This window comes from Thunnus thynnus, chromosome 18, assembly GCF_963924715.1.
Source record: "Thunnus thynnus chromosome 18, fThuThy2.1, whole genome shotgun sequence".
NCBI classification, from domain to species: Eukaryota; Metazoa; Chordata; class Actinopteri; order Scombriformes; family Scombridae; genus Thunnus; species Thunnus thynnus.
The window spans coordinates 16,615,421-16,640,086 of NC_089534.1; the positions used below are offsets into that span (position 1 = coordinate 16,615,421).

At 41.5% G+C, this 24,666-nt stretch overlaps 1 protein-coding gene across 2 annotated transcripts; it reads left to right on the forward strand.

Moving 5' to 3' along the window:
• Positions 1-113: 113 nt before the first annotated feature.
• Positions 114-23,068, forward strand: rps6kc1 (ribosomal protein S6 kinase polypeptide 1). 2 transcript variants are annotated; one of them, XM_067571862.1, is made up of 16 exons: positions 115-301; positions 1,367-1,402; positions 2,285-2,405; positions 3,018-3,133; positions 3,217-3,310; positions 3,414-3,467; positions 3,581-3,988; positions 4,780-4,904; positions 5,343-5,441; positions 7,748-7,795; positions 8,423-8,555; positions 10,651-12,303; positions 13,410-13,499; positions 18,797-18,879; positions 20,624-20,719; positions 21,419-23,068. In XM_067571862.1, exons 1-16 carry the CDS (start codon positions 200-202, stop codon positions 21,518-21,520), a joined length of 3,360 nt encoding a protein of 1,119 aa, XP_067427963.1. In that variant the 5' UTR covers positions 115-199; the 3' UTR covers positions 21,521-23,068. The 2 variants fall into 2 exon arrangements, with proteins under 2 accessions (XP_067427964.1, XP_067427963.1); XM_067571863.1 differs by lacking the exons at positions 18,797-18,879; positions 20,624-20,719; positions 21,419-23,068 and adding an exon at positions 13,899-15,503 and having other exon boundaries at positions 114-301.
• Positions 23,069-24,666: the final 1,598 nt, after the last annotated feature.

A 24,666-nucleotide genomic window follows, 5' to 3' on the forward strand; every position in this document is an offset into this window, starting at 1 on the left:
AATCTCCCAAACAATATATAAAACTTTATTGCCGTGTAACAGTCTAGAAAAATGTGCATTATGCACTTCTACCTGTAGTTTCATAGGCTTTCCTCGGGGTGGAGCTCTCACTTAATTTGCCTGCTTGTCATTTGGCTGTCAGGGAATGAATGTGTACAGCTAGCCGGCTGGTAGCTTTGGCAATGTTGTTATTATCAGAATGATATCGCAGCGGGACAGCGGAGAACTTGCTCGGTTTTATACTGTCACAGACCCCAAGAAGCACCAGAAAGGCTATACTGTGTACAAAGTCACCGCAAGGGTAAGGAGAGAGAGAGAGAGGATGGGGACTCTTGACAGCTAGGCTAAATGCTAGCTGTTGTTAGCCGTCTAGCTTGAGCTAAGCTAACAGTGGTAACCTCTTAGTGATTAGCTGACAGTGGTAACAGCTTTTATGAACACCACAGATGTAACTCACAGACACATTCAGATTTGCTTATGTTTTAAAATATGGGTTTCTACTCCTTGTGGGTTGTCTATAGCTGCTAACGTTACATTAGCAACATTAGCCAGAATGACTGAATCCGACCTAAACGGTGTTAACTGCTTGATAGCTAACTAGTTTACGGTAGACGAGCATTAAAGCAGGGGGATTTTTGTTCAAAACACATAACAGTAATAAGATAGCTGGTTCATATTGTCATTATTTTTAAAGGCAAGGTTAAATGCATTGAAATAAGTGATTGTCGTTGTGTGGTATCCTTAATAGAAAGTCAGTCCCACTGTTAAAGCTGGGCAGGAGAGATGTGAAAGTCTCAGCATTATTAACCTAACCTAACCCATGGCTGCTCTATATCCGTCCCCTAGTTTTGGGTGCTGCTGTATAAATTATTTTAAGATCCTAGGGAAAAAAAATTCAACTCCAGTTTTGGGCATCCGGGCTGTAATTTGTAAGCACAGCCCACCCATGCCCGTGCACAGCCTGCAGCAACTCACAGGTCATGTGCTGGTAATTGGAGAAGTTGTTTCCTGATGATACAATGGAGAGACATGTCCCTTAATTTATCTGCACTTGCATCATTGGCTTCGGCTGTGTGTGCTATGATTTTACTGATATATGGCTGAGTTTCTTTGTCTCTGCTTGCCTGCCACTCTGCTTGTTATGAATGCTGGTGATGTCTCCCTCTTACACTCAAGACTACCATCACTGGCTTTATAATGCACTCCATTGTCACACTCAGAGCTGTGTCCCTGCTCATGCTTTCAGCAGCCCCACAAGAAAGTCTTTGCAGCAAAACCAGCAGCACTCACAGCTTGGTACTGTACTTTTAGCTAGGAGCCACCGAAATGGAAGTTTGTAAAGTTCTCTTCTCCCCCTTTCACACAGATAATCTCCAGGAAGAACCCAGAGGATGTCCAAGAGGTAAGACACAAAGCCATTATTTTTATATGTGAGACTTTCAAAGACCAGTATAATGTCACGTTTCACTGTTTGCAGTTTTATTTATTTATTATATAATTTATAAGAATATATATAGTTAATATCATTTAGTATTTATTCAAGTAATTTCATCATATATTAGTTGAACTTGAGTTAGGTGCTTAGTAGTAACATGTTAGACATGTGTGGCTCAGTTCCTCGCAGATTAGAATTTATAATGCAAAGTTTAATTTAAGCGAAGATTTCAGCCTACATCAGGAGAATTATTGCAATGCTCATTTGCATGTATCTATAATTAAATGCAGTGTTTCTATTCAATGGTAGTGCACTTCCAAGCTCACTGTCTATACATCTATACACTCCAGATGCTTTAAAGTATTCCCCTTCCTTATGGTGTGACTAAAAAGACACATATATGGTACATACTATCTTTATTTAACACACACACAGAGGAATGCAGTCTAGCTTGGAACCAGCGCTAATGCAGCAGGCATGATGTCAATTACTGCATGTGAGTCTGAGAAAGACAAGAGAGGGACATACCTCCACTGCTGAACAGGGCTCCTGTTTGCGAGTGGTGCTCAGTCCAGTTTGCCTCACACCAGCCGCCCAGCCAAAACTTAAGCACACCGGACTTGAACTTCAACTTTAGGCATTTAACCTTTGCTTTACCCTACAGCGTTAAGACCTTTTTCTTTTACCAGGTTTGTGTGAGAATGTTGTGATTTTATATTTTAAGTTTTAGCTGATTCATGTTATTCTTACAACATAGAGTGGTTTAAATGATGTTTTTAAATGTTTTCAGTCTTGTTTAACATGATATAAAGATTGTCTTGTATATCTCTCCTATCCCTCTTTTTGTAGATAACAGTGTGGAAAAGATACAGTGATTTCCGGAAACTTCATCAAAACCTCTGGCAGCTGCACAGGAATGTATGTAGCCAGTCGGAGCTGTTTCCTCCCTTTGCCAAGGCCAAAGTCTTCGGTAAGAAATTTAATTTTATCAAGTCATATGTAAGAGCACATTGCAGTACAACAGGAAGATAATTTTAATCTGTGTCTTGTGTGCTGCACTTGTATACAGCTGATTTTATTGTATAATATTAAGTAATATTGGGATTTTGGTTTTGGATCTTGGAAACTACAGATTTGTTCACCTGCATTTTTCTATGTGTACTTTCACAACATGACACAGATGTGCTCTGTTTGGTGGCATTTAATGATTTTGGTGACTTTTCTCAAACATTTCCACTGGTTTATGTAAATGTTTGAAGACCAAAAGACTTTTTTTTAATATGTATGACTTGGATGTAAGCATGCAGAGCTTTCCTCTCTTATTAGATCTTTTAAAATCCTCTCAGTATGGTGATTTCCTCCAAAGTGGTGAAAGTGAAACTGTAATAGTTACAGACTTTGCTATAGGACAATAAATCCCAGAGAAGAATAGGGAAGTAGTGATTACTCTGCCCCCTTGAGGCAGCTTAGTGTTAGTGCTCAGCCAGCATGCACTACTCTATTTGATATGATCATTTGTTTAAGGGCTATATTACTGCATGTGTGCTCATGTGTATCTTTGTATCCATGTATGCATGTGTAGGTCGTTTTGATGACTCAGTGATTGAGGAAAGGCGACAGTGCTCTGAGGATCTGCTACAGTTCTCTGCTAACATCCCTGCTCTCTACAGTAGTCAGCACATCCAAGATTTCTTCAAGGTAGCCGAACACACAAACGCATAAACACAAACATAAACTGTAGACAGACTATGACTGGAAAGTTTTTTTAAATTGTTTCCCAGGGAGGCGAGGTCCACGACGGCTCAGAGCTCATTGGACCTGCCGAGCCCTTTTCTGACTTCCTGGCAGACAGTTTGTCTGACTGCAGCTCTGATGGTAGAGTTACATACAATAACTCCTCCTCAAAACCAATATTCCTCTTAATTTACTATCACTTTTAATTCAGACGTGCTCAGATATGTGTGGACATGTTTTTCAGTTCAAAGAGACATCAGCGGTGCAGAGGATTTGACCATCACATCAGAGTATGGAGGTAGAGGAGTTTGAATCAATTAGATTTCCCAAATTTTTGCTCATATATAGAGCTGCTATGACGTGTGCATGTAAGTATCTGTCTATTAACTCTGACATCCTCTACCTTCCCAGGCCCGTCCAGTGACAGCGACCTGACCTCCCTGGCTGTGGACACAGACTCTTTGGCTGAGCTGGATGATGGCATGGCCTCAGGCCGCACCTCCCCAAACCAGCCACAGGGGGGAGCCACCAACATTAGCAGCAGCTGCAGCCCTCGCTTGCCCTCCCTGCACGACCGCCGCACCCCGTCTCCCGCCCCAGCTCCTGCCTCCTCAGCCCCTAACCCAGAGGTCAGCTGGCCTGGCCGAACACCACTCTTCTCTGGCAGTCTGAGGAAAGCCAAGGAAGTGAAGTCAGATTACTTAGACAAAGCCAGCGAGCTGATCTGTTTGGCTGTAGAGAAGGAGAAGGTGCAGGACTACCAGGCAGCTTTTTCTTGCTACCGCAGTGGAGTGGACCTGCTACTGCAAGGAGTGCAAGGTCAGTTTGGTCAAGTGGTGTTCATTAGGGTGTTCACAAGGGTGTCATTTAAGACAAAGAATAAAAAATAAAAACATTTTTTTTTTTTTTTTTTTTTAGCTGACCCATGTTTTGTAAAGCCTTTACTCTGGTTATCCAAAGTTCAAAGAAAGAAGGGACAGATATTCACGTGCAGATGTATTATTGTTAAAAGCAATACAGGAGGTTTTTTTATCCATATCTTCATATGGAATTTTAATTACTTTACCATAAATGTGCAGCAGTGCCACAACTTTTGTGTAAGAAGATGACAGTTTCTGTCACTGGAGACCAGAGGTTGATGAAAAGTCTCTAGAGCAGCACTTAAATTTATGGGCAGCAGCTATTTTACTGAGTAAACTAATAAAGTGGAACCTCCCTGCCTGGTGAACACCCACTTCTTTCAAACTTCATGTCTCCATTTTATTATGTAGGGTTTCTATTAAAAAGTTAAGTAGTCTCCAAGCCCAGATTCAAACATGATGAAGCTCCCCCCAGAGCCAATGATGACATCATACAACTGTTTTCACAGAGTAATACTCTCCATAACTAGGAAACACTAGGAAACTAGGAAATCTTCCAACCTTGACCTCGAAAAGTGTGGAGAGGAAAACCTAAAAGACACCACTTTTTGGGGGGGTTTCATGAGCTTGTTACAAAAATAACCTACCATTTTGTCAGTTAATATAAATCTAGTACAGAAATGTTCAACCCAGCCCTATAAAAACTGCTTCATAAACAAAAACTGTTGATCTCACTCACCCCTTTTTCAGGTGAGCCCAGTCCCACGCGGCGAGAGGCAGTGAAGAAGAAGACTGCAGAGTATCTGATGCGTGCAGAGCAGATATCCAGTCAGTATCTGAGAAGCAACATGGGTCAAGGGTCAACGCAGACAGTGGTGAGTGGGAGGGAAATATCACTGACCCGTGTGCATCTGTGAGATTATGCCAATGTGTTTTATATGCATGCATTCACTAGTGTCCTTACGCCTCTTGAAGCAGTGTATCAGAGAGTGGTTGGGTTTATGACAGGGGGCAACATCAGTGTCCCCTGTATCAGGAGACAATATCAGGAGATTGCTTGACCTTACTGAAGATACAGAGGATATCTTTGCCTTTTGTTCCTGTGCACAACTTTGTTATCTAACCTACCATCTTACATTTGTTGTCTCTAATAGTTTGGATTAAATCTACTTCTTGCTCTTAACAAACTTGCTCTCAAGAATGCTGTACTTGAAATAAATCAGTCTTTGCAAGAGAGGGTCAAGGTACCTAATCAATATGACATAACTGCATACCATAAAGTTTTTTTTTTGTTATTGTTGTTTTTTCTCAAGGCGATGGGGGCACAGTGCTGCCCTTCCACTAGCAGAGGAGGCCAGCAGAATCCATCTGAGGAGCTGAGAACTTACAGAGTGTTGGGGGTCATAGATAAGGTCAGTTTGATATTGACAAGTCTTTGAACTTTCAGCCAAACTTTGTGATTTGACTTGTTCCAGCCATAATCACAATCAACAGTTTGTCCCCCAAGACAGCGAGTAAGGGACATGAAAAGACAAATAAATGGATCACAATGTTAAGATCAGTGATCAGTGTTGTATGTGTCTTTGTAATGACATCCTTGTTGCTCAGTGTGCTGCACTGCAACGATAATGTTGGAAGGAATGAAAAACTTGATCAGAATTATCTTCTTTCATATTACTGGTAATATGGAAGGAGATAATTCTTACGGTGAAAACAAAACAATAATTGTGGCCTAACAGAATTAGGCCCAATTACACTTGGGTCCTGTGATTGCAAAGATTTATTTATTTATTCATTGCCCCTCCTGAATATATGTGGATGGTATCCATCTTGAAATTTCTCCTCCTTGTGTCCTTCTTCGACCATCTCTTTTATCTGAAGCAATAAAACGTAATAGATTTACTGGATGGTATAGTAAGGGCTGAGCGTGTGTATGTTTAGCGCCAGTTATGACTACCACAAGGTCAGTTCAGGTTGCTGGTCCTCTCAACCAGCTGCCGGCGAAGCAACTTCACCACTCAGCCATGAAATGACTTGGCAAGCAGCTCAGAGAGCGGCACACAACATTGAATCAATGATGCTCATCCTGCACACACACACAAAACCCTAAGGAAAATGTTGACACAATACCAACATGTGTTGCTCTGCAGAGGTGCATGGAAAATCCACAATATGTCAGAAACAAAGTGGACAGACAACAAAAAAAAAAACAACAAGAAAAACACCATAAGTGGAAACTAAGCTATCCAGAAATGGCCCAGCTTCCCTCTCCTCTTTCTCCTGCTCCTCCTCCTCCTTTCACTTTTAATGGGGACAGAGGGGACAGATGGAGAGAGCTCCTCACCCTACTACCCCCCCCCACGCGCGCCCCTCCTCTCCACCTCCCCCCTTCCCTGATGTTTGTGTCTTAATTATATTAGCGCCCTGGCTAGCACAGCCACTCTGTTTACTCACAGCTCCATTCATATCCATTTAGCCTGCACCTGTTTGGTCCCAGCCAGGGTCACATGCAGAGAACGCACCCACAAAACATACGCATGCACCACACTATACACAAACACACATACACACACACACACACACTGGGTCACACACATACGCTCAAGCTCTCCCCTGAGACGGTGATGGAGCACAAGAGCAATGGAGATGTCAGAGAGAAAAGGAGGGCTAAAGGAGGGAGGAAATGAAAATGTTAGGAAGAAGAGAAGAGAGAGGGAGAAAGTAAAGGGAAGTGACGTGAGAGATGGAGCTCCTTTTTTTTTGTCGGAATATTGGTACAGATGGAAGGAAAGTCTGGATTTAGAGACGGCACTGGCAGCCATTACTGTGACATATTTTTCAAGTAAAACATCTGCTCCCAAATTGAAAATTTTTTTCCATGCAGAAAAGAAAGGTGTGCGTCTGAAAATATGAACATAAATTTGAATGACTAGCCCTTTGTCTTGCTGATTGCTTCTATGTCCTTTTTAAATGCATTTCTAAAGATATGTGCTTTTGATTTCTTTTTCTTTTTCTTTTTTTGCTGTTCCTTTTTTTTGCTACTTTTGATATCATAGGCTATTTGGCTAGGGCTGCAATTAAGTATTATTTTCATCATCAATTAATTGTCATTTATTCTTTGAAATAATTTGATTTAATCAAAATGAAAATGGTGATATACCAATTTTATTGCCAAATATATTACCAAAGATATTTCATTTACAGTGACGTGACTGGAAAAGCAACTATTGTCACATTGTAGAAAATTGATATAGGTGTATCTCAGTGTGGTAGTTTGTGAAAAATTAAATAAAATGAAAATGAAGGAAAAAAAATTAAGTTTACACTGCAATATTGCAGTATTACCAATTTTAAAAGTTTGCTATCTTTGCTTAATAAATGACTTTAAGAATTAAATGATTATTAAAATTTTTGTTGATTAAGTTTCTATCCTTCAACTGATCATTTCAGCTCTACTTTTGGCTGATATAGTATATGGACATCTATAAATTCCATTTGTGTTTTGTGGATGGGACTTTGGTTAACACAGCAGGGTCTGATGTGTTAATGCCAGTTTTTCCAGTATCATTTAGGGACCTACATTTATCTTGCAGTGACCCTTGAGGGGGCCCTGACCCAGTAACTGAAAAACACTGCTCTGGAGGACATAACCACTATATCATCTTAGACTGTGTATGTCTCATCATGCCTGGCAATTAATGGCACTCTTCCATCACAGGTTCTTTTGGTCATGGACAAGAGAACACAAGAGACGTTCATCCTCAAAGTAAGTGTAATATGTGTGTGTGTGTGTGTGTGTGTGTGTGTGTGGGTATGTGTGTGTAAATCCCGCATCCTCATCGTCCTAACTGTAAGTGTTAGTGTGAAATGTGCCAGAAGCCCCTGTGTGTGACCGGTGTAATTGATTCTAATGGGCCTGTCCCTGTCAGCTCCTCTGCTCTCAGGTGTGAGACGTGTGCCAGACGCCAACGCACAGCACAGGCACAGATGACTACACACAACGTGTGCACACACATACAAGCATATCTACACACGCTCGCTGCCAATGTGAACTTTACGTGCAGCACTGATAGATTTGTGTGGCTCTTTTAAAGTCACGCGCTGTATGTGGCTTGATGAATCCAGTGACTTTGGGTTGCCATGGGGCATAGCTGGCAACTCGTTAATGGGAGGTTTCTCCTTTGCCACACTCCCTTCCTCTCTTTCTTTTTTTTTTTTTTTTTTTTTTTAATACACCTTATTCTTCGTATAACCTAAATGCTCACCTTCCTCTTCCTCCTCCCATCTATGCCCTCCTCATTTGGGTTAATTCTCCTTTTCTCCTCTTGTCCTTAAATGCACTGTGTCTCACTTTAATTACTCACTGCCTCTCCTCTTCTCTTAATCCCTGCAGGGTCTGAGGAAGAGCAGTGACTGTGGAAGGGCTAAGAGGACCATCATGCCTCACTCTGTGCCCCACATGGTGCAGCTGAAGAAGTTCATTGTCTCTGAAGACACTGTGTTCCTTTTGCTGCAGTATGCTGAAGGTAAGACACACATCTCATGCTTCCCTCCTTTGTCTTTTTTACCTCCAACCGTCCTTTCCCCTCCTTCACCTGATCCCTCTTTCTCTCTTCTCCCATCCCTTTCTCTGCCCTTGTTCCAGACAGATGTTTGATAGAGATGGGTGTGTGTCACAGGTCATTATTCTGAATACCAGGTGGCGCCATGCTTTATTAGCTATGCCAACACCTGGGCCTCCTTAAATCCCACTCACACTAGGTTGTGTGTGTAGCTCGTGTGTGGGTGAATGCGTACAATGAAATGCAGCCATATTTTTTGATGCCCTGTAACCTATTCAATCTGGTGTACTCCATTACCACCATGCGCTAATATTAGTGGACAATATTGAATATCATACAGGGCTGTACGACATGATCTAATAAAGCTAATCAAATGCAAGAAAAGACACAGATTCACCACAGTTGCATCCCAGCTCTGTGATTCAGAAAACTGAGGGTTGGTCTTCATGCTTCTATAGGATGCTGTTCTTAAACATAGTAGCTGATGGGTTGAATGAGAATAGACAGGCAGACACAGAGAGGCAGTGACCTGAGTGACATTGGACAAAACAACATGTGGATGGTTTTACTTTCTAAACCATCGAGCTGCCCCGCTATCATTATCATCACTGTGAACTCCCTATCCATTCTCATCACACACAACAGATGCTGGCTTCCAATTTGCTTTCACAGCCCTGTGTGTGTGTGTACGTGTGTGTACGTGTGTGTACGTGCATGCTTGCGTGTCTGTGTGCACGCACATGTAAGAGAGAGACAAGTTAGAATGTCAACTTTACATTGGGAACCTAAAACACAAACACACACACCCAACCCCATATACCCAAATTAGTTGCAATTGTTTTTGTTTACCTTGGTTACTCATTCATAAGTGGAAACTAATGAGCATTTTCTCCAAATAGTCCCTGTAACTAAGAAGCCCCAGAAACCAAAGTCAGGAACTAAAAGTCTCTATTGTGCATTTCCTTTTGCATTGCCATATTTTGCATTTTCCTGAAGAACTGTGAAAATTAGGTAAACAGATATTAGGTAGACTGTTAGCTGTCCTTTTTTATGCGCAGTGTTTTTCATGTGCATTTGTAATTTACTGCTTTGCAACTCTGATACTTGAAGAGACCTACAGATATTGGCAAGGAGACTGAACCCACCAGAATAACGTCTGGTTATTTTTCTGCTCGAGGCTTGATTACCAACTGGGCAAAGCAACTGTGCAGCAATCTCCAGACTCTGAGGGGCCCGAGTTGTCTATGTGGCAGTACTTTGTGGTACTTTGATTAATTACAAATGAGTTTGGAAAAATGAACCACTAAAACTTGAAATGGTAAGGGCCATGAGATGGCTCCTTCACTTTTCTCCAATCTTGAGGTCCTGTCTTATAGAGGGGCCCTGTGTCAAAATCTAGATTTAACAATTTTAATATTTCAGTTGGTATTATACTAACATGTTGCATATTTTTTAAAATCTATACATATTTGTATTATATTAAATTAATCAAAAACTAACTGACATACAGTAAACAGGTTGTATTCTAGCCTAGAAATACTGGTTGGTTTATGGGGCAAAATGGGTTGGGGGGGATGTGTATGTGGGGGCTCAGTGGGGACCCACAGCTAGCATGTAACCACATTGAAACTACTTTAAGAGTGGTCTAGACGTCTACTCGTTATATAACTTTGTTTAAACATCAATAAACCATCCCTAACCCAATGTTGCTACTGCTTGCACCCAGTGATCGCCTACTGTGTGAATGAATGCTTTTCTTTGACCAGTGCTGCTACCCCCAGAGCAGTGACTTTTTTGGAGACAGAGAGTAGGACCCGAGACCCAAATATACACCATGGTTTAGTTGAAACACAGGTTGCTATGTTTCTAAAATTGTTCCTGGAAAAGATCATGTGTGTAAAAAAAAAAAAAAAAAAAAAAAAAAAAAGTAATTACCCAGACATAGCTTGGTTTTCTTTCTTATTTCGCATTCCTTCTCCTTCCTTTCCTTCTCTGTTTATCCATGTTATTGGAGACACCCTTCTTTATTTTTTCTAATGCCCTGTTCCTTCATCCTCAGGTGGAAAGCTGTGGTCTCACATTGGAAAGTATCTGCGCAATTCCAGCCCAGAGGAGAGCTTTGACATTCCTTTCATCCAAAAGAGCCACACAGCAGCTGTACACTCTCCACAACATGCTGTACCACAGCTGGGTGTAGATTCAGCCAGTTCTGGCTCAGGGCCTCTTACTGATTCTGATCCTGTCTCAGGGCTGCAGAATGAAGGGAAGGACCTCATCACGTCCCCTCATAAAAGCGTTCTCCCTCCCAAAATTATCAAACAAATTGGAGCCCAATCAGACTCTGGAGCCACCTCTGAGGAAGAGTGCACCAACAGTTATTTAACACTGTGCAATGAGTACGAACAAGAGAAAGTAGAACCAGATACACTAGAGGAGGAGGAAGAGAAGAGTGAACAAGAAATGTTGTCACTGGAAGTGCCAATTACTTCCTCACGTAGCCGCTCACTACTCAGCAACGACAGCCTCTCTTCACCTATCAGCTCTCAGGAACTTGGCTTTTTCACCGAATCGTCAGACAAAAGCGGACCCAACCATGACAATGAGCAATACCATGGCACAGAACAGGACCACGGCGACGTCTTTAGTCCATTGTCCTCGCCTGCTGTGCCTCTGTCTTTGGATCAGTCCAAGCACACACCAATGGAGTTTTTTCGTATTGACAGCAAAGACAGTGCAAGCGAGGTGACCTGCCTCGACTTGGGAGAGCAGCGCACCTCACATAAACAGGTCCCCATCTTTTCTACATCTGACCTGGGCTCAGATGTCACTGAGGATCTTCCAGAGCTGGCTCAGGAGGTCAAGAGCCACAGCTCGGAGCTTTGGGGGTTAGACTGTAGTGATAAAGGTTCCAATGAGTCAGTGCCAGTCATTTCATTTAAAGAGGCAGTAGTGGAAGATGAGGGTCAACCACCAGACCTTTTGGTCAACCTGCCTGCAATGAGCGGGACTGTAGACTCTTTACAGGAGGAATTAGAGACTTCAGGGGTGAGTGTGGGCCTGGAGGCCACAGCCTCTCCTCAAAAGTTCATCCAGCCTGATGTTTTACAGCTTCACAGCCAGCCTGAGGAAGAAGAGGAGCAGCCACTAGAGCAGGAGCTTTCATCTTTGTGCACAGCCTCTGCAACTTGTGACACTAATGTTGCATCTTCCTCTCCCTTGACCTCACTATGGGGTGACTACAGCTTGGCTTATGGACAAAAGGCCTCAGAGGAAATGGGGGTTGATCCTTCATGCCAAAATAACGATCTCTTGCTTGATGCCCCCATTCCAGTTACTGACTCAGTTACTGAGAAACTAGAGCCCAGCATAGGCATAAACACAGATGTGGTTCCAAACTCTAGTGGGAACAGTGAAGGCTCAATCCCAGCGACAAACGGCACTGAGGCCTGTGCAGTGGTTCAGAGTTTATTAGATCTTGATGGTGAATCATCAAGAATTATTAGTAATACAGGTGGCAGTGCATTTGATAAAGAAGTATCGCGGCTGTTTGCAGAGCTGGACGAGCTGTCGTTGGCTGCATCCCAAGCACGTATCCCGGAGGCGTTTGTACGGTGCTGGGCTGTAGAGATGGTGACAGCCCTGGATTCACTGCACCAAGAGGGCATCATCTGTCGAGACCTAAACCCCAACAACATCCTGCTCGACCACCAAGGTTAGACATCCATTTTCACCAAAGCCTCTTTTCTCATGTTTTCTCAGTGTTATAGACAAGGATTTCTGTAAAAGTTGATTGGACTGAGAAAATGCAAACCTCTGCTAACAGCTACTGAGCTTCTTTAAAGCTGGACCATGATTATTGGCTTGAGATCTAAATATTAAACAGTTGCACTTTACTTAGCAAGAAACCAGGAAACTTGAGGTTAATCTTCTCATTGCTAGTGAAAAAAAATTGAACTTTCAACTCCTGAAAAAAACACAAGAATGATGAATTTAGTTGCACTGAACGGAGGCTGTGGCAGAAACAATAACATACTGATTGTTAGGTTGTCTTTCGCAATTTTAACCGGAGGTATTTCAGACATAAATAGTTCAAAAAGGACTTAATGAAAACCCTATAGTTACTTGTTGACATCTACTCATATTTCTCCCACAGTAAGCATAAAATCACTTTCCTCTGAAGCTGCTGTACCATGTTTATGTCAAATTTGTTGACCAAATATCTTTTTCAAGAAGGTTAACATCCCCGCTTATTCCAGTCTTAAAGCCGGTTCCGGTCTTAGAGCAGGACTGTTTCCGTCAAACCATGATCTAATCTGTTTACCAAAATGAAGGCTCTTCCTGAAGAGAAAATGTTGTTTTACCAGGAGGTCACAGATTCCCCCTCAACTTCTTCTTTTGTGGTCCTACAATCATCTCTCTGCACCTCGTTATCAACAAGCGTCTAATTAGCTGAGTGGCTGTTTTCGTCTCCCTGGTGGTAATTATTGTTCTAAAGGGCCCATCAACGGAGTAGTGTGGTGCATCAGTCTGGCTAGCCCAGGCTAATGGCCACGGCTACCTAATGACACCATTAGTTCTAATGATAGCGTTAACGGGTAGCCGCTAAACAGGAGTAATCGCTGAGGCTGTGTGCTTGAAAAGCTCGCGGAGGGATGCAGAAAGGAACGGAGGAAGGAAGTGCTCTAAAGGTGAGCAAACAGTTTGAAAAGTAGAAAGTCAGAGTGACACTCGACTGTGTGAGTGATTAGAGGCTGAACGTTAGAAGAGTGTCTCACACTTCAACTCCGAGCTGAACACTTTCTATTTCTTTCTCCTCAGGTCATGTTCAACTTACTTACTTCTGTAGCTGGAGTGACGTGGAGGAGTCCTGTGACAAAGAGGCCTTTGCCAACATGTACTGTGCACCAGGTGAGACATACATACCTTTCCTCTATCTACTCCTGCTACACTTCCTCATTTTGTGTGTGTTTGTCAGTTAGTAGCCAGACATGAATAAACTATCCAAGTGAACATACACTACTCTTGAGAATAGAAACACATGAACACTGTGATTGATTTTTACTCATAGAATGACAAAAGTCTGCATGCACAGGTGCTCTTTCCTTTCTGTTCTTCAGTTCTGTTGCTGTTTTTAGATTAAAGGAACCATATATAAAGGACACACACAGTATAAACCATGATAGTGTTATTTTACATTTTGATTAACACATGGATTGGTTAATATCTGCAGGATAAACTGGGACTAACTGTTTTTTTCAGTGTCTTGCAGTCAGTTTTGTGAAGCTGGATCTTGTTGTTGTTCTCTAGTTGTCCTGTAGAGTGTGCTGCTGCGCAACAGTGAGCCAGTGGTATGGTAACCCTGTGTGTTGCCCCCAGCAGGCTTGTGGCAGCTCTGGCATGCTGTTTAAAAGCTGCCTAAAACAAACTGCTGCTAGACTACAACACCATGTCCCTACTTAGCACTTCTGTGTGTGGAGGGTGTGTGTGTGTGCACACATAAACACACACACACACACACATTTGACATCTATGGGTGGATACCTTTTGCAATATGCTCCTGCTTTAAGTGTATGGCTTCACACTCGGGCTGTTGGGTAGCTAATGTGTGATGTGTTTAATTACGTCTTTCTTAACTATGCAGGATTAAAAGAAAAACATTAGCTGAAAACACTAGACGCACTCTGAGACGTATACAATGACCCTCACACGCATTCACCCTCCCACGCACTTGTATTAAGCTATTCATCCTCTCTCTCTCTCAAGCCAGGAAGGTCACTTCAGATTTAAATCCTCCTTGTGTCTAGAATGTACAGTATGCCACTGTTGTAATAAATCTGAAAGCAAAAAAATGCTCTATTTAATATCCAAAGTGTGCATTTTTATTCCCTTAGCAACAGTGTGTTTAAAAGCCTACTAATGGAAATAAAAGCACATAGACATATGTTCCAGTGGCCAGCAGTAGATGACCTAAAGATACAGGAGTAAAGCTCAGCACAAGAACCTGTATGCATAATGCAGCTTAAAATCTAAGTGCTACACCGAGACATATTTCCATTTAAGTCATTGTGTAATTAATGTTCCTGTTATTATCAATATTAGCAAAGAGTGATTTTTACACAAGTGAAAATGTGGGGGTGGTAGTTTGGCAGGTACCTCGGTAAAAATATTGGAATAGGTGATCAAATATATTAATGAATAGCTGGATTTTGACAAAATATACAATTAACTTTTAGTTTATTATCCATATATTTTATGTTTTAGTCATTAGTTGCAAATCAACTGAAGTAACTTGCAACTAATGACTATTTTCATCATCAGATAATCTATAAATTTATTTTTCATGAGTCAATTCAAATGTATGTGTTCAGATTACCTTTTTTTTCTTCTTACCAAAGGCATTCAAATTACTGTGAAATGATGTGGGGGTAAAAAAAAGAAAATTGGTCAAATCATAATGTTTAAGAAGCCATGAGCATTTTTTCAACATTTGGTGTTTTCACTTGATACCAGACTTCAACATTTAATCAATGGTCAAAATTGTCTTTGAGTAATTAATTATACATTGGTTAATTCACAATTTATTTATAATGACTATAAATTTTGATGCCGTTTTTAGTACGATGACTAACATGGGAAAAATCCAAGTTGGTCACAGTGTCTGGGGGATGGGGAGTATGGTTGGAAAAAAGAAACTTTGGTGTAATCAAATGAATGCGAATGCACCAACATCCTGCTCTTGACACATTAAATGTCATGTCATCGGTACTGTTTGAATCACATGTAGTTTGTGTCCACATTCAGCTCACTCAAATCTTATTATGAACAGAACTGATTTGAGAATATTTTTACAACCAAAGATGCCCAGTAAAAAATATGAATGTCAGCTCTTCAGTGAACTGAAGTGGAATGAAAGTGACCTCAGCCCAGGTGTGAAAGGTCTTGTTAGTTAAACGAGTGTTGATCTCATGTGGATCAATGAATGAAATACATATCACTAGCCAGCAGGGGGTGTGTTATGCTGCTGTTGAGCATAAAGACCACTTCCACATCTATTGATTGTCCTACTCAAACACATGCAACTTTCTCTCTTTTTTCTCATCCGTCTTTTACGGGCCATCTTTTCGTTGTTATTGTTAAATTTGGGTATAAGCATATTACAAAGGAACGGCTGTTATCTATTTTGCTTGCTTATATTTATTCCATACCTGCAGACCCCTACAGTTGGTACATGCGTATATCTGATGTATGTGCCTGTTAACACACACAAACAGAGGTTAGTGAATGTGTGTCTCTTCTGCCCTTTTTATGTATTGCTGTTTATCCAGACAGGGTCAGCTCTAGCGATAGCTTCATTCCCGATGACAGATTTATGACTGTTTGCCAGAAAGCTAGCGGGGGGCCTGCTGTGACCGTATGTGCATGTGTGTGTGTGTATATATATGTGTGTGTGTGTGTGTGTGTGTGAGAAGGAGGGAAACATGTTTTCAAAGCGCCCACATTCACACCCAAAAAACACGGGAGTGGACTCGGAAAAATACAGTGGCAGGGTATTAATCTGTTTATTCTGCACTTCTGCTTATTTACTTTCTCGCCATTTCGTCATCACTGATAAACATCAGATGGCAAATGTTTTGTTTCCTAGTAAGAAAAAAAAAGAAGCTGCTGAGTGACAAGGTGGCGAAACCTAATTTGAGCTGAAACGGTAATTGTTTATTGTTCTGTTGAGAGGGAAGCAAGGCCAAAACCGATTGTCTTCAACATCTAAGAAAAGGGAAATTCAGTATTCTTCCCCTCTGAGTAACAAGTCAGTTACTGAGGACTCTCATGACATGCGCTTTTGTTTTCAGTTTTTTATTTTTCCCGTGTACCTGCTCGGCCACAGCGTGATCAAATGGAAGATAAAGTTTACTTCCCCTTTTGTCACTGAGCTGTCATCTCAGTATTTTGAAAAGCTTTTCAAGTAAGACATTGTACCCTGAAAGCACTTCTGCTTTATTATTTGAATATTTTCACTTTTTCCTCATGGTGAAGACGGGTAGAAGTATTTGTTCATTTAGTTATGTCAGCAGTTGGCAACACTACTGAGCCACACCAGCTCATAAGACACGCATTCACAGTCTTGGAACATCATATTGTATACCGATCCCTCCTTACTTCCTACCTGCGTATGCTTTACTTCCTCTTTCAACAATGACTGTCGGTTAAGTTTTTAGGGAAGTCTGTCTAAGAGGAGAAGAGAGAAAGTTCCTTATGGCCCCCAGGAGAGAGGAGATGGAGTGTGATTAAGATACAGAGCAGGAGGGAACTGCATTGTTTAGGGGAAAGGGAAGAAGAAGAGGCCATGAGGTGAACACGCTGTATTGTTGTACCTCTTCAGTATATTCTTTGTTTTCTTAGATTTCTCATGATACCTTTTTGAAAGTGTTCAAGAACTGAAAATGCCAGGTTGAAATTTAATAGTAATTGTGTGTTCTCAAAGATTATACAGTGCAGTGTAATAGTGGGGTTTGAATGACCCATGGCCTGTGGATGTGGTTAATTCCCCTTCCCATCCTCTTTCTCTCTATCTCCCTTTCTCCCTGCCTCGCTCTGACAGAGCGGTAAGTGTAGCCAGCTCCACTGTACTCTCCCTGCAGCTCCTTAGACATTAATCCATTGTGATGACATCGACCTTGCTCTGAGACGTGTGCGTGTATGTGTGTGTGTGCGTGTGCGTCCAGTATCTCCCCTCCGGCTCATAACTACGCAGGTATCACTAGTCCGTTCAATGACGATCTTCTCTCCTTGGCTGTCAAAACAGTAGTCCTGGGGAGCCCTGAAGACTGGCTGCTCAGTTGGCTGTGTGTGTGTGTGTGTGTTTGTACGTTTATATATATATATGTGTGTGTGTGTGTGTATACAAAACGTGCAAGTAGTATCATAGCCCGCTCTAACCTTGGCTGCAAGAGAGCCACACAGTCCCCCGGAGTTCCCGGCAGCCTCCAGGAGATGAGGGGTCTTTGTCTCTTATGCTCCCCCAGCTGAGGAGCCTGGTCTCTGGGCACACACTGCCATGACCCTGGGTCCCGGCCCTCTGGGTGACCGGGCCCCCTCCCTCTGGAGAGAGCAGAGCAGAGGGAAGCTGAGCGGCACAAGAGGCCATCTGGTACCCAGTGGAGCTAGCACACACACACACACACACACAGTTTTGACTTTAGCAGATGAGTATCTCTCTTGGTTTCTGTTTCTTACACACACACACACACACACACACACACACACACACACACACACACACACACACACACACACACACACACACAGTAGAGTCCCAACAGTCGAGCTGTCTGTCTCACCGCTTGTGTGTCTGACTGTCTTAGATCGCTGCCATGGAGTAGGCTTAAACTGGAGAGTTGTAAGTGGAAAAGTTCACATTGAGAGACTTTGGTAGTATGTACATGTGCATGCAAGCATTTGTGTGCATGCTCCAGTAGAGACTAAGCAGAAGTCCAACAAGAGAATTTCTTTAGAAGAGGAAGAAACAGTAAATGATGTCATTTGTAATTGTGTAATTATTGAGAGCCTTTAAATATTGTAGACTGTAAAGAAATAACAACAAAGGCAGACAAGTCAGTGTTGTAGGTTATTTCAAGGAGCTTAAAATAAGTGCAACACTGAAGAAAACTGAACAAAAATGTTATATAATTTACTCTCTTGTGTTTCTGCTTTATATTTCTTGGTGTGTGTGTGTGTGTGTGTGTGTATTGTATGGGTGTGTGTGTGTGTATTTGCGTTTGAGGTCAGGTCATGCAGATGGTGTGAAGTTGCAGCACAGACGGTTTCCTCAATTTAACTGCTTTTTTATTATGCAAATCACCCTTTTATGAGACTCACACTTGTTTGTGTGTGTGTGTGTGACTGTGTCCACGTTTTTGTGCTCAGTTTTGAATCACTTCAATGAAATATGAAGTAATCCGAAGATGTCATTGTGAAACAGCGTTGAAGGTTTAAAAGCAAGATGCCTGAAAGGATGTAATCATGTGAGGGGTTTGACACATTTAGCGAGTGAGATCAGTGCATGTTTTTAAATATACGTATTTGATTATTTTCTTATTTTACATCAAAAACAAATTGTTGCCTGTGATCTCCCTCAACACAAGCTATTTCTCTGCACATTAATATATTGATTAATCTTGTGTCTTCCTCTCATTTTGCACTTTTTTCAGAGGTGGGAGGCATCAGCGAGGAGACGGCTGCGTGTGATTGGTGGAGTTTGGGCGCCATCCTGTTTGAGCTTCTGACAGGCATGGTGAGTCAAAAAGTATTAAAAAAAAATGTGTCTTTGTTGCAAAGGTGTTGTGGGATGTCTGTAGGTGTCTTGGCTTTCAACTCTCTCACACTCTTTATGGTCTTGCCAGGTTGTGTGTGTGATTCTGCGCGCGTGTCTGTATGTGTTTGAGTCGGCAGAGTTGGTTGTTTCGGTGTGTTGTGTACAAAGTGTGTGTATGTGAGGTGCGTCTTGGCTGCCGTCTCGTACTCTGGTTCTCGGGGAGTGCCAGGGGTGTCGGTGTGACTTTCTCCCCCAGCCTGAGCTCCATCTGCTGGGCCAGGGGGTCAGCTCTCCCCGGGCCTCTTTGCTGGCTCCTGGAGCAGCGCTGTGCTCGGAGCACGCCGACCTCAGATCGGCGTGGAAGGTGAAGACCGGGGCAGCTCTCAAGGTGCCGCAACTCGGCTAGTCCAGGATAAGGGCTATCTGAGGGACCATCTTTCAAGACAGGCTTGGCAGGAGGGGGAGCATTTTGTTTGGAAGACAACAAATACATATTCAGCTGCTTTACGTGTCAAAGGTTTGGACACACGTTCCCATTCAGGTGAATGAGAAAGTGTCAAACTTTTGACTGCTACTATACATGCTAATTACAACTTCCCGCTGTCAAGAAGAACAAATACACACACAGTAGCACGCACGGACACCCAGGGCAGGTGCGGTGTCCCTTCAATTTTTCATTGTCTATTAAATTTGAATAAATTCTAACTGATTGCCAGTGGGCATATTTTCATATCAGCCATCAGTAGTACCCATCAATGGCCCAAACATGAGTCGAGGTGTGAGGTTGGTGTTATTATGTTGAACAATACACACCCACTTACCTGGGGAAAAAAAAACTCACACAGATGTCTCCTTTGATGATTATGTCTGGGTAGGGCCCTGGCAAGGATACACACACACACACACACACACACACACAGGCACACACAGTGTCTCTTGATCCTTGCAGGATAAGATCTTGCCTGGAGCAGTCTTGACTGCGGCTAGGAACCCAGCCAGAACTCCTGCAGCACGTATCAGGAGAGAGAGAGCGAGAGGAAACCGACCTAACCGATGGAAAAAAACACAGTTTACGCCTTTCACTTGCCGCACACGTCCTGTTCTAGCATTTTCAGATCGTCGATGTAGATGCACTGTCGTAACATACAGTGATTACTGTCATTATTGTCAATTATTTTAACAATAGTGCTATATTCTGTGGTTAGAAAAGCACTTACAGGTCTTGTGCTCCCTTTCTCTCACTTCTGAGATGATTTTAACCTTTTTTTATTTTTTTGTGAGTGCAACAATTCCTCGTTAACTGAAATGTCAGTTTGATCCGGTCAGATTTGACTTTGAAAAACAAATAAAAATGACTTAATGTTTACTGCTGCTGAACTGTCGACCCTTCCAGTAAACTTGTTCTGTAATAATGAACAAAAAAACAATATGTTTTTTCCATGTCATTCATTCTGCGACACTCGCTCTTGTCTGACACACACAGCAGTTCCAAGAAAGAGCAACACCAGTGAAATCATGTCTTTGTTATAGTTGCTGTGATCAGTGTTGTTTCAGGTGCTCGGACTCTTTGGTCTCCTCCTATTTGTCCAGTGCCGCTGCTCTCACATTGACCTAGGCTCTGCGGGTGTCAGTATATCTGTCCCCTCAGCTCTCAGACTGTCAGGTTTTCTGTGTTTGGATTGATGGTTATCTCTTCTTTCCACCCCTCCTTCCCTCTCCACAGTCTCTGCTCCAGTGCCATCCAGCAGGAATCGGTCGTCACACTGCTCTCAACATCCCCGAGTCTGTTTCAGAGGAGGCCAGATCACTGTTGGAGCAGGTGAGAGTCTAGTGTACTAGATGATGTTTTCAGCCTTTGCATGTCATTAATTTAATTCAGTGGCCCACCCAAATAGATTCACCCCACCCAAAAACTTTGTTGTATTTCTGTATTTATTCAGTCCCTTAAAAAAGTTGCATGCAGTTAAAGTGGAGATTGAAGAAAATGTTAATATGTTGTATAAACACACACATGTATTATACACTATTTATGGTTGAAATCCTTAATGACAGAGCTTGCACCATGCTAATATCTTCTAGCCAATTGCAAAGCCTCAAAACTGGTAATCTTTAGATGTGTATTAATGTGGTTAGCCTGGACTTATCTGCTTCTAATGTGGCACAAATCTGCCACGATTTAAATGTGTTTATGTTGTGACGGATTGGACATATCAATACTATAGTAACCCTAATAACTTAAAATAGTATTTGAACCGCTTGATGACAGAGTTTCAATCCACATACAGTGCTCATGCTAGTGTTATATTATGTAGATTTATTTATTCTGTAACAAAAAAAAGTAACACAGAGGAAGTTTTGTCATGCTGTAAAGTTTCTTAGTTCCCCTGCCTCTGTACTCTCTGTTTACTTTGTCTCACTGCCTGAGAAATGCTTTTACGTCAATGTGATTTTTTTTTTTTTCTTTGTCACCTGTTTAATTAAACAAATCCTTTATAATTTCTCTTGTTATTCTATGCAGTTGCTCCAGTACAACCCAATGGAGAGACTGGGGACAGGAGTAGCAGGCGCAGATGATATCAAATCCCACCCCTTTTTTGCCAGAGTGGACTGGCCCAAGTAGACGCTGCGCAGTGTGGGACTGTGGAAACCAGAGCTACATGCTGGGAAACTGGCTGTGAACTCCTGTCAAACAGAACACAAACAGATCTAAAGTAAATCCACTTCTGTGCCCAGATTTATGCATATCTGCACAGATCTCCCATTTTGTGTGTGGTCATTGGATTTTTTTTTTTTTTTAATTAAGTTTGCCAACCAGCAGTATTACTTTCCTTGTAAATTGCTCCTTTATTTATCTCATAGAGGATTTACCGTGTCAATTTCTTGGTGCAGGGAACACTTATCATGTGTGGTGCAATAATTTATACAGTAACTGCTTGTATGAGTGATGATCCACTAAAACATTGTTGCTTTACACTCCTCATACAGTAGCTAAAAGCCAAAATGACACGACTGAAATTAATAGGTGGCATTTTTGTGTGTTTTCTCCGCATTTATGAAGTATTGTATTCTACCCATTCACACTGATACAGGCTTAAGTCACCTTTGCTTAAGACCCAATGTGCAATACGCTCATTTTGTTGCCACCTGAAACACTATCATTCCTCACAGGTTGGCTGATGACTCCGCCAACAGTGCCCATTGAGATTAATGGAAGTGAGACAGGTTGAGCTTTTTATTCGATGCTAGGGTTGTGTTGCTCTGATCTAGACACAGATATGATTTCTCATTTGTAACAGCGTTGTTAATTACAGAAACAGAGATGGACACTATGCAAGGTGAACTAACAAAATATTGCGAGGCAGTAGATGGGTATTGTTGTGGAGTGAAGTATTTCGTTATATTAAGATTATGGCTTGGAATAGAGCCAGTTTAACATATAGCATTAGCATTATCTCTGGGCTCAAAAGTACATCTTTGAAACCAGCCCTTTTTATGAATTGTAGTTATTTTTCTTATGAATATCAGAGGATACTCTGCACTGAACAACACTGCATTTTGTGCTTGCAAGAATATGATTTATGTAATATATTTAATATGATGAAAAGAAAAAAATCTATAAAATAATAAATAACGTCTTGTCTTGTAAATACCCCTTTAAAGGATGTTGTGCTGAGTGGAAGGTACACCCAGGTATCAGAGCCTTGATTACGTCCAACTTGTCAATCACTTACTGCCTCATCAATCAAATCCTTTTTATTTGATTGTGTATGTTTTATATTTGAGCAACACATTCGCTAACTTGCCACACAGATGATATAAATGCTGATTGCTGATTTTATATCTATACTGACTGAATTGTATGGTGAGCATTTTCATGGTTACATTACTTGCCATTTATCACCTCTACATATATATCAAACGCATCTTAATCCATTTCTCTAACAATACACAGATAATCACTCCACTGTTGTACTCCACTGCATTGCGCTATGATACATGTTGACTGACAGAAACTGTAAATTACAAGGTCCATATTCCACCTATTAACCCTTTTTATCAGACACAAACATCACAGTGAGGGTTTTTTTTTTTCCTGTTTCTATTGAAAGTTCACTCTTCTCTGTGTGTCAGTGCACTCTGGAAAACAATAAATACACCCGGATGAGCAGTGATGTTTTATTTTGTGGATTACATGCAAGGAGCTGAGAGTGTGTCATGTTTTGTTCTAAGGCTACAGCCCCTCTGTTATCAGCAGGACTGATGATACTCCTAGAAAGCTGCTGTCACTCCCGCTGAGTGTCACCCTGACCGTAATATGAGCCGGCGCAAAGGCACGCAAACGCATACACATAGCAGAGTAAATCCTCAGCACCCTCTGATACAAATGGGTCCCTTTGGGATTCAGTTATGGTGCTACCAGCTTTCAATGCATTTGAGAATAATGATTCAGTAGTGTGTCAGTTCCAGCTTTCAACCAACTAAAAATTATATCTACTCTTAAGTTTTCCATTACGCAGCAGTGTACACCAGGTACACCCTCAACGTGTGTGTTTACTGGACAGTGTCCATAATGATCAGGCAAAGCAATGCAGAGAGACAGTTGACTTCCCTTATTTGCATCTTTGTGATAACAAAATCAACTAAGATTAGAAGTGTGTTTTTGACTTAACTTAAAATGGTGGCCAACTTAATTAGCTCACATTGACTTGCTGATTGATTTCCATGACTTGTCTTGAGCCAAGGACTTCAGGGAGAAAAGAAATGTTGTTGACTCATCAAAAGAGTTTAAACAAAAAATGTGAGTTGAACTTGGGGAGTGATGGTAATTCAAGAGGGAGAAGCAACCAAATTTCCCATGTGGATAAATAACTTCATATAACAACAAACGCTAGTGCCATGTCAGCAACAACTTTTACATGGATTAACATGAAACTTAATTTAATAGCACCACCATTAGGCCAGAATTTTAATTTGTCCAATACCTGCAAAACTGATGACATATCCATCAGCCTGAGCTGTTTTTTGTGTTTAGTAGTCTTGTTTGTAAATAGTCTATTTGAATATACTATAGAGCTGCAACAATTAGTTGATTAATTGATCAACAGAAAATGTATCTAACTATTTTGATAAGGGATTAATTGTTTTTAGTCATTTATCAAAAAAATGTATAACTTATCTGATTCCAGCTTCTTAAATGTGAATATTCTCTGGTTTCTTTAGTTTTCAATGATCTTTGTGGACTGTTGGTTGGGACATTTGAGGATGTCACTTTGGGAAACAGTAATCAACCTTTTTCACCATCCGCTGATATTTTATATACCAAATGACTAATCGATTAATCGTCAATAAATTGATAATGAAAATAATCATCAGTTGCAGCTGTAATATCCAATATAATCACTGTCTTTGTTTCGAAATATTCTCACATCTTGAAGAAAATTCCCACTCTAGGTCGAATGAACTGCACATGAACTCTTTCCTGCTATGTCTCTGTTACCTGAAATGACACATACTCGTCTACACACACACACACACACGCAGGTCAGGGGAGTTGTTAGCAGTGCCAGGGTGTATTCCCTTGTGTCATCCTCATTGCCACAGGGTCAAGAGTCTGGGCTGATTAGTGCTTGTCATAAGACCTGTCTCTCATTACACACACACTCAGGGCGGGAGGTTCACTTCAGCTCAGAGAAGAAACCTGTCAATCTTACTCAGCGTGGATGTGAGATGTGCCTTCAGTGTGTTCACAATAGCCGCAGAATCACC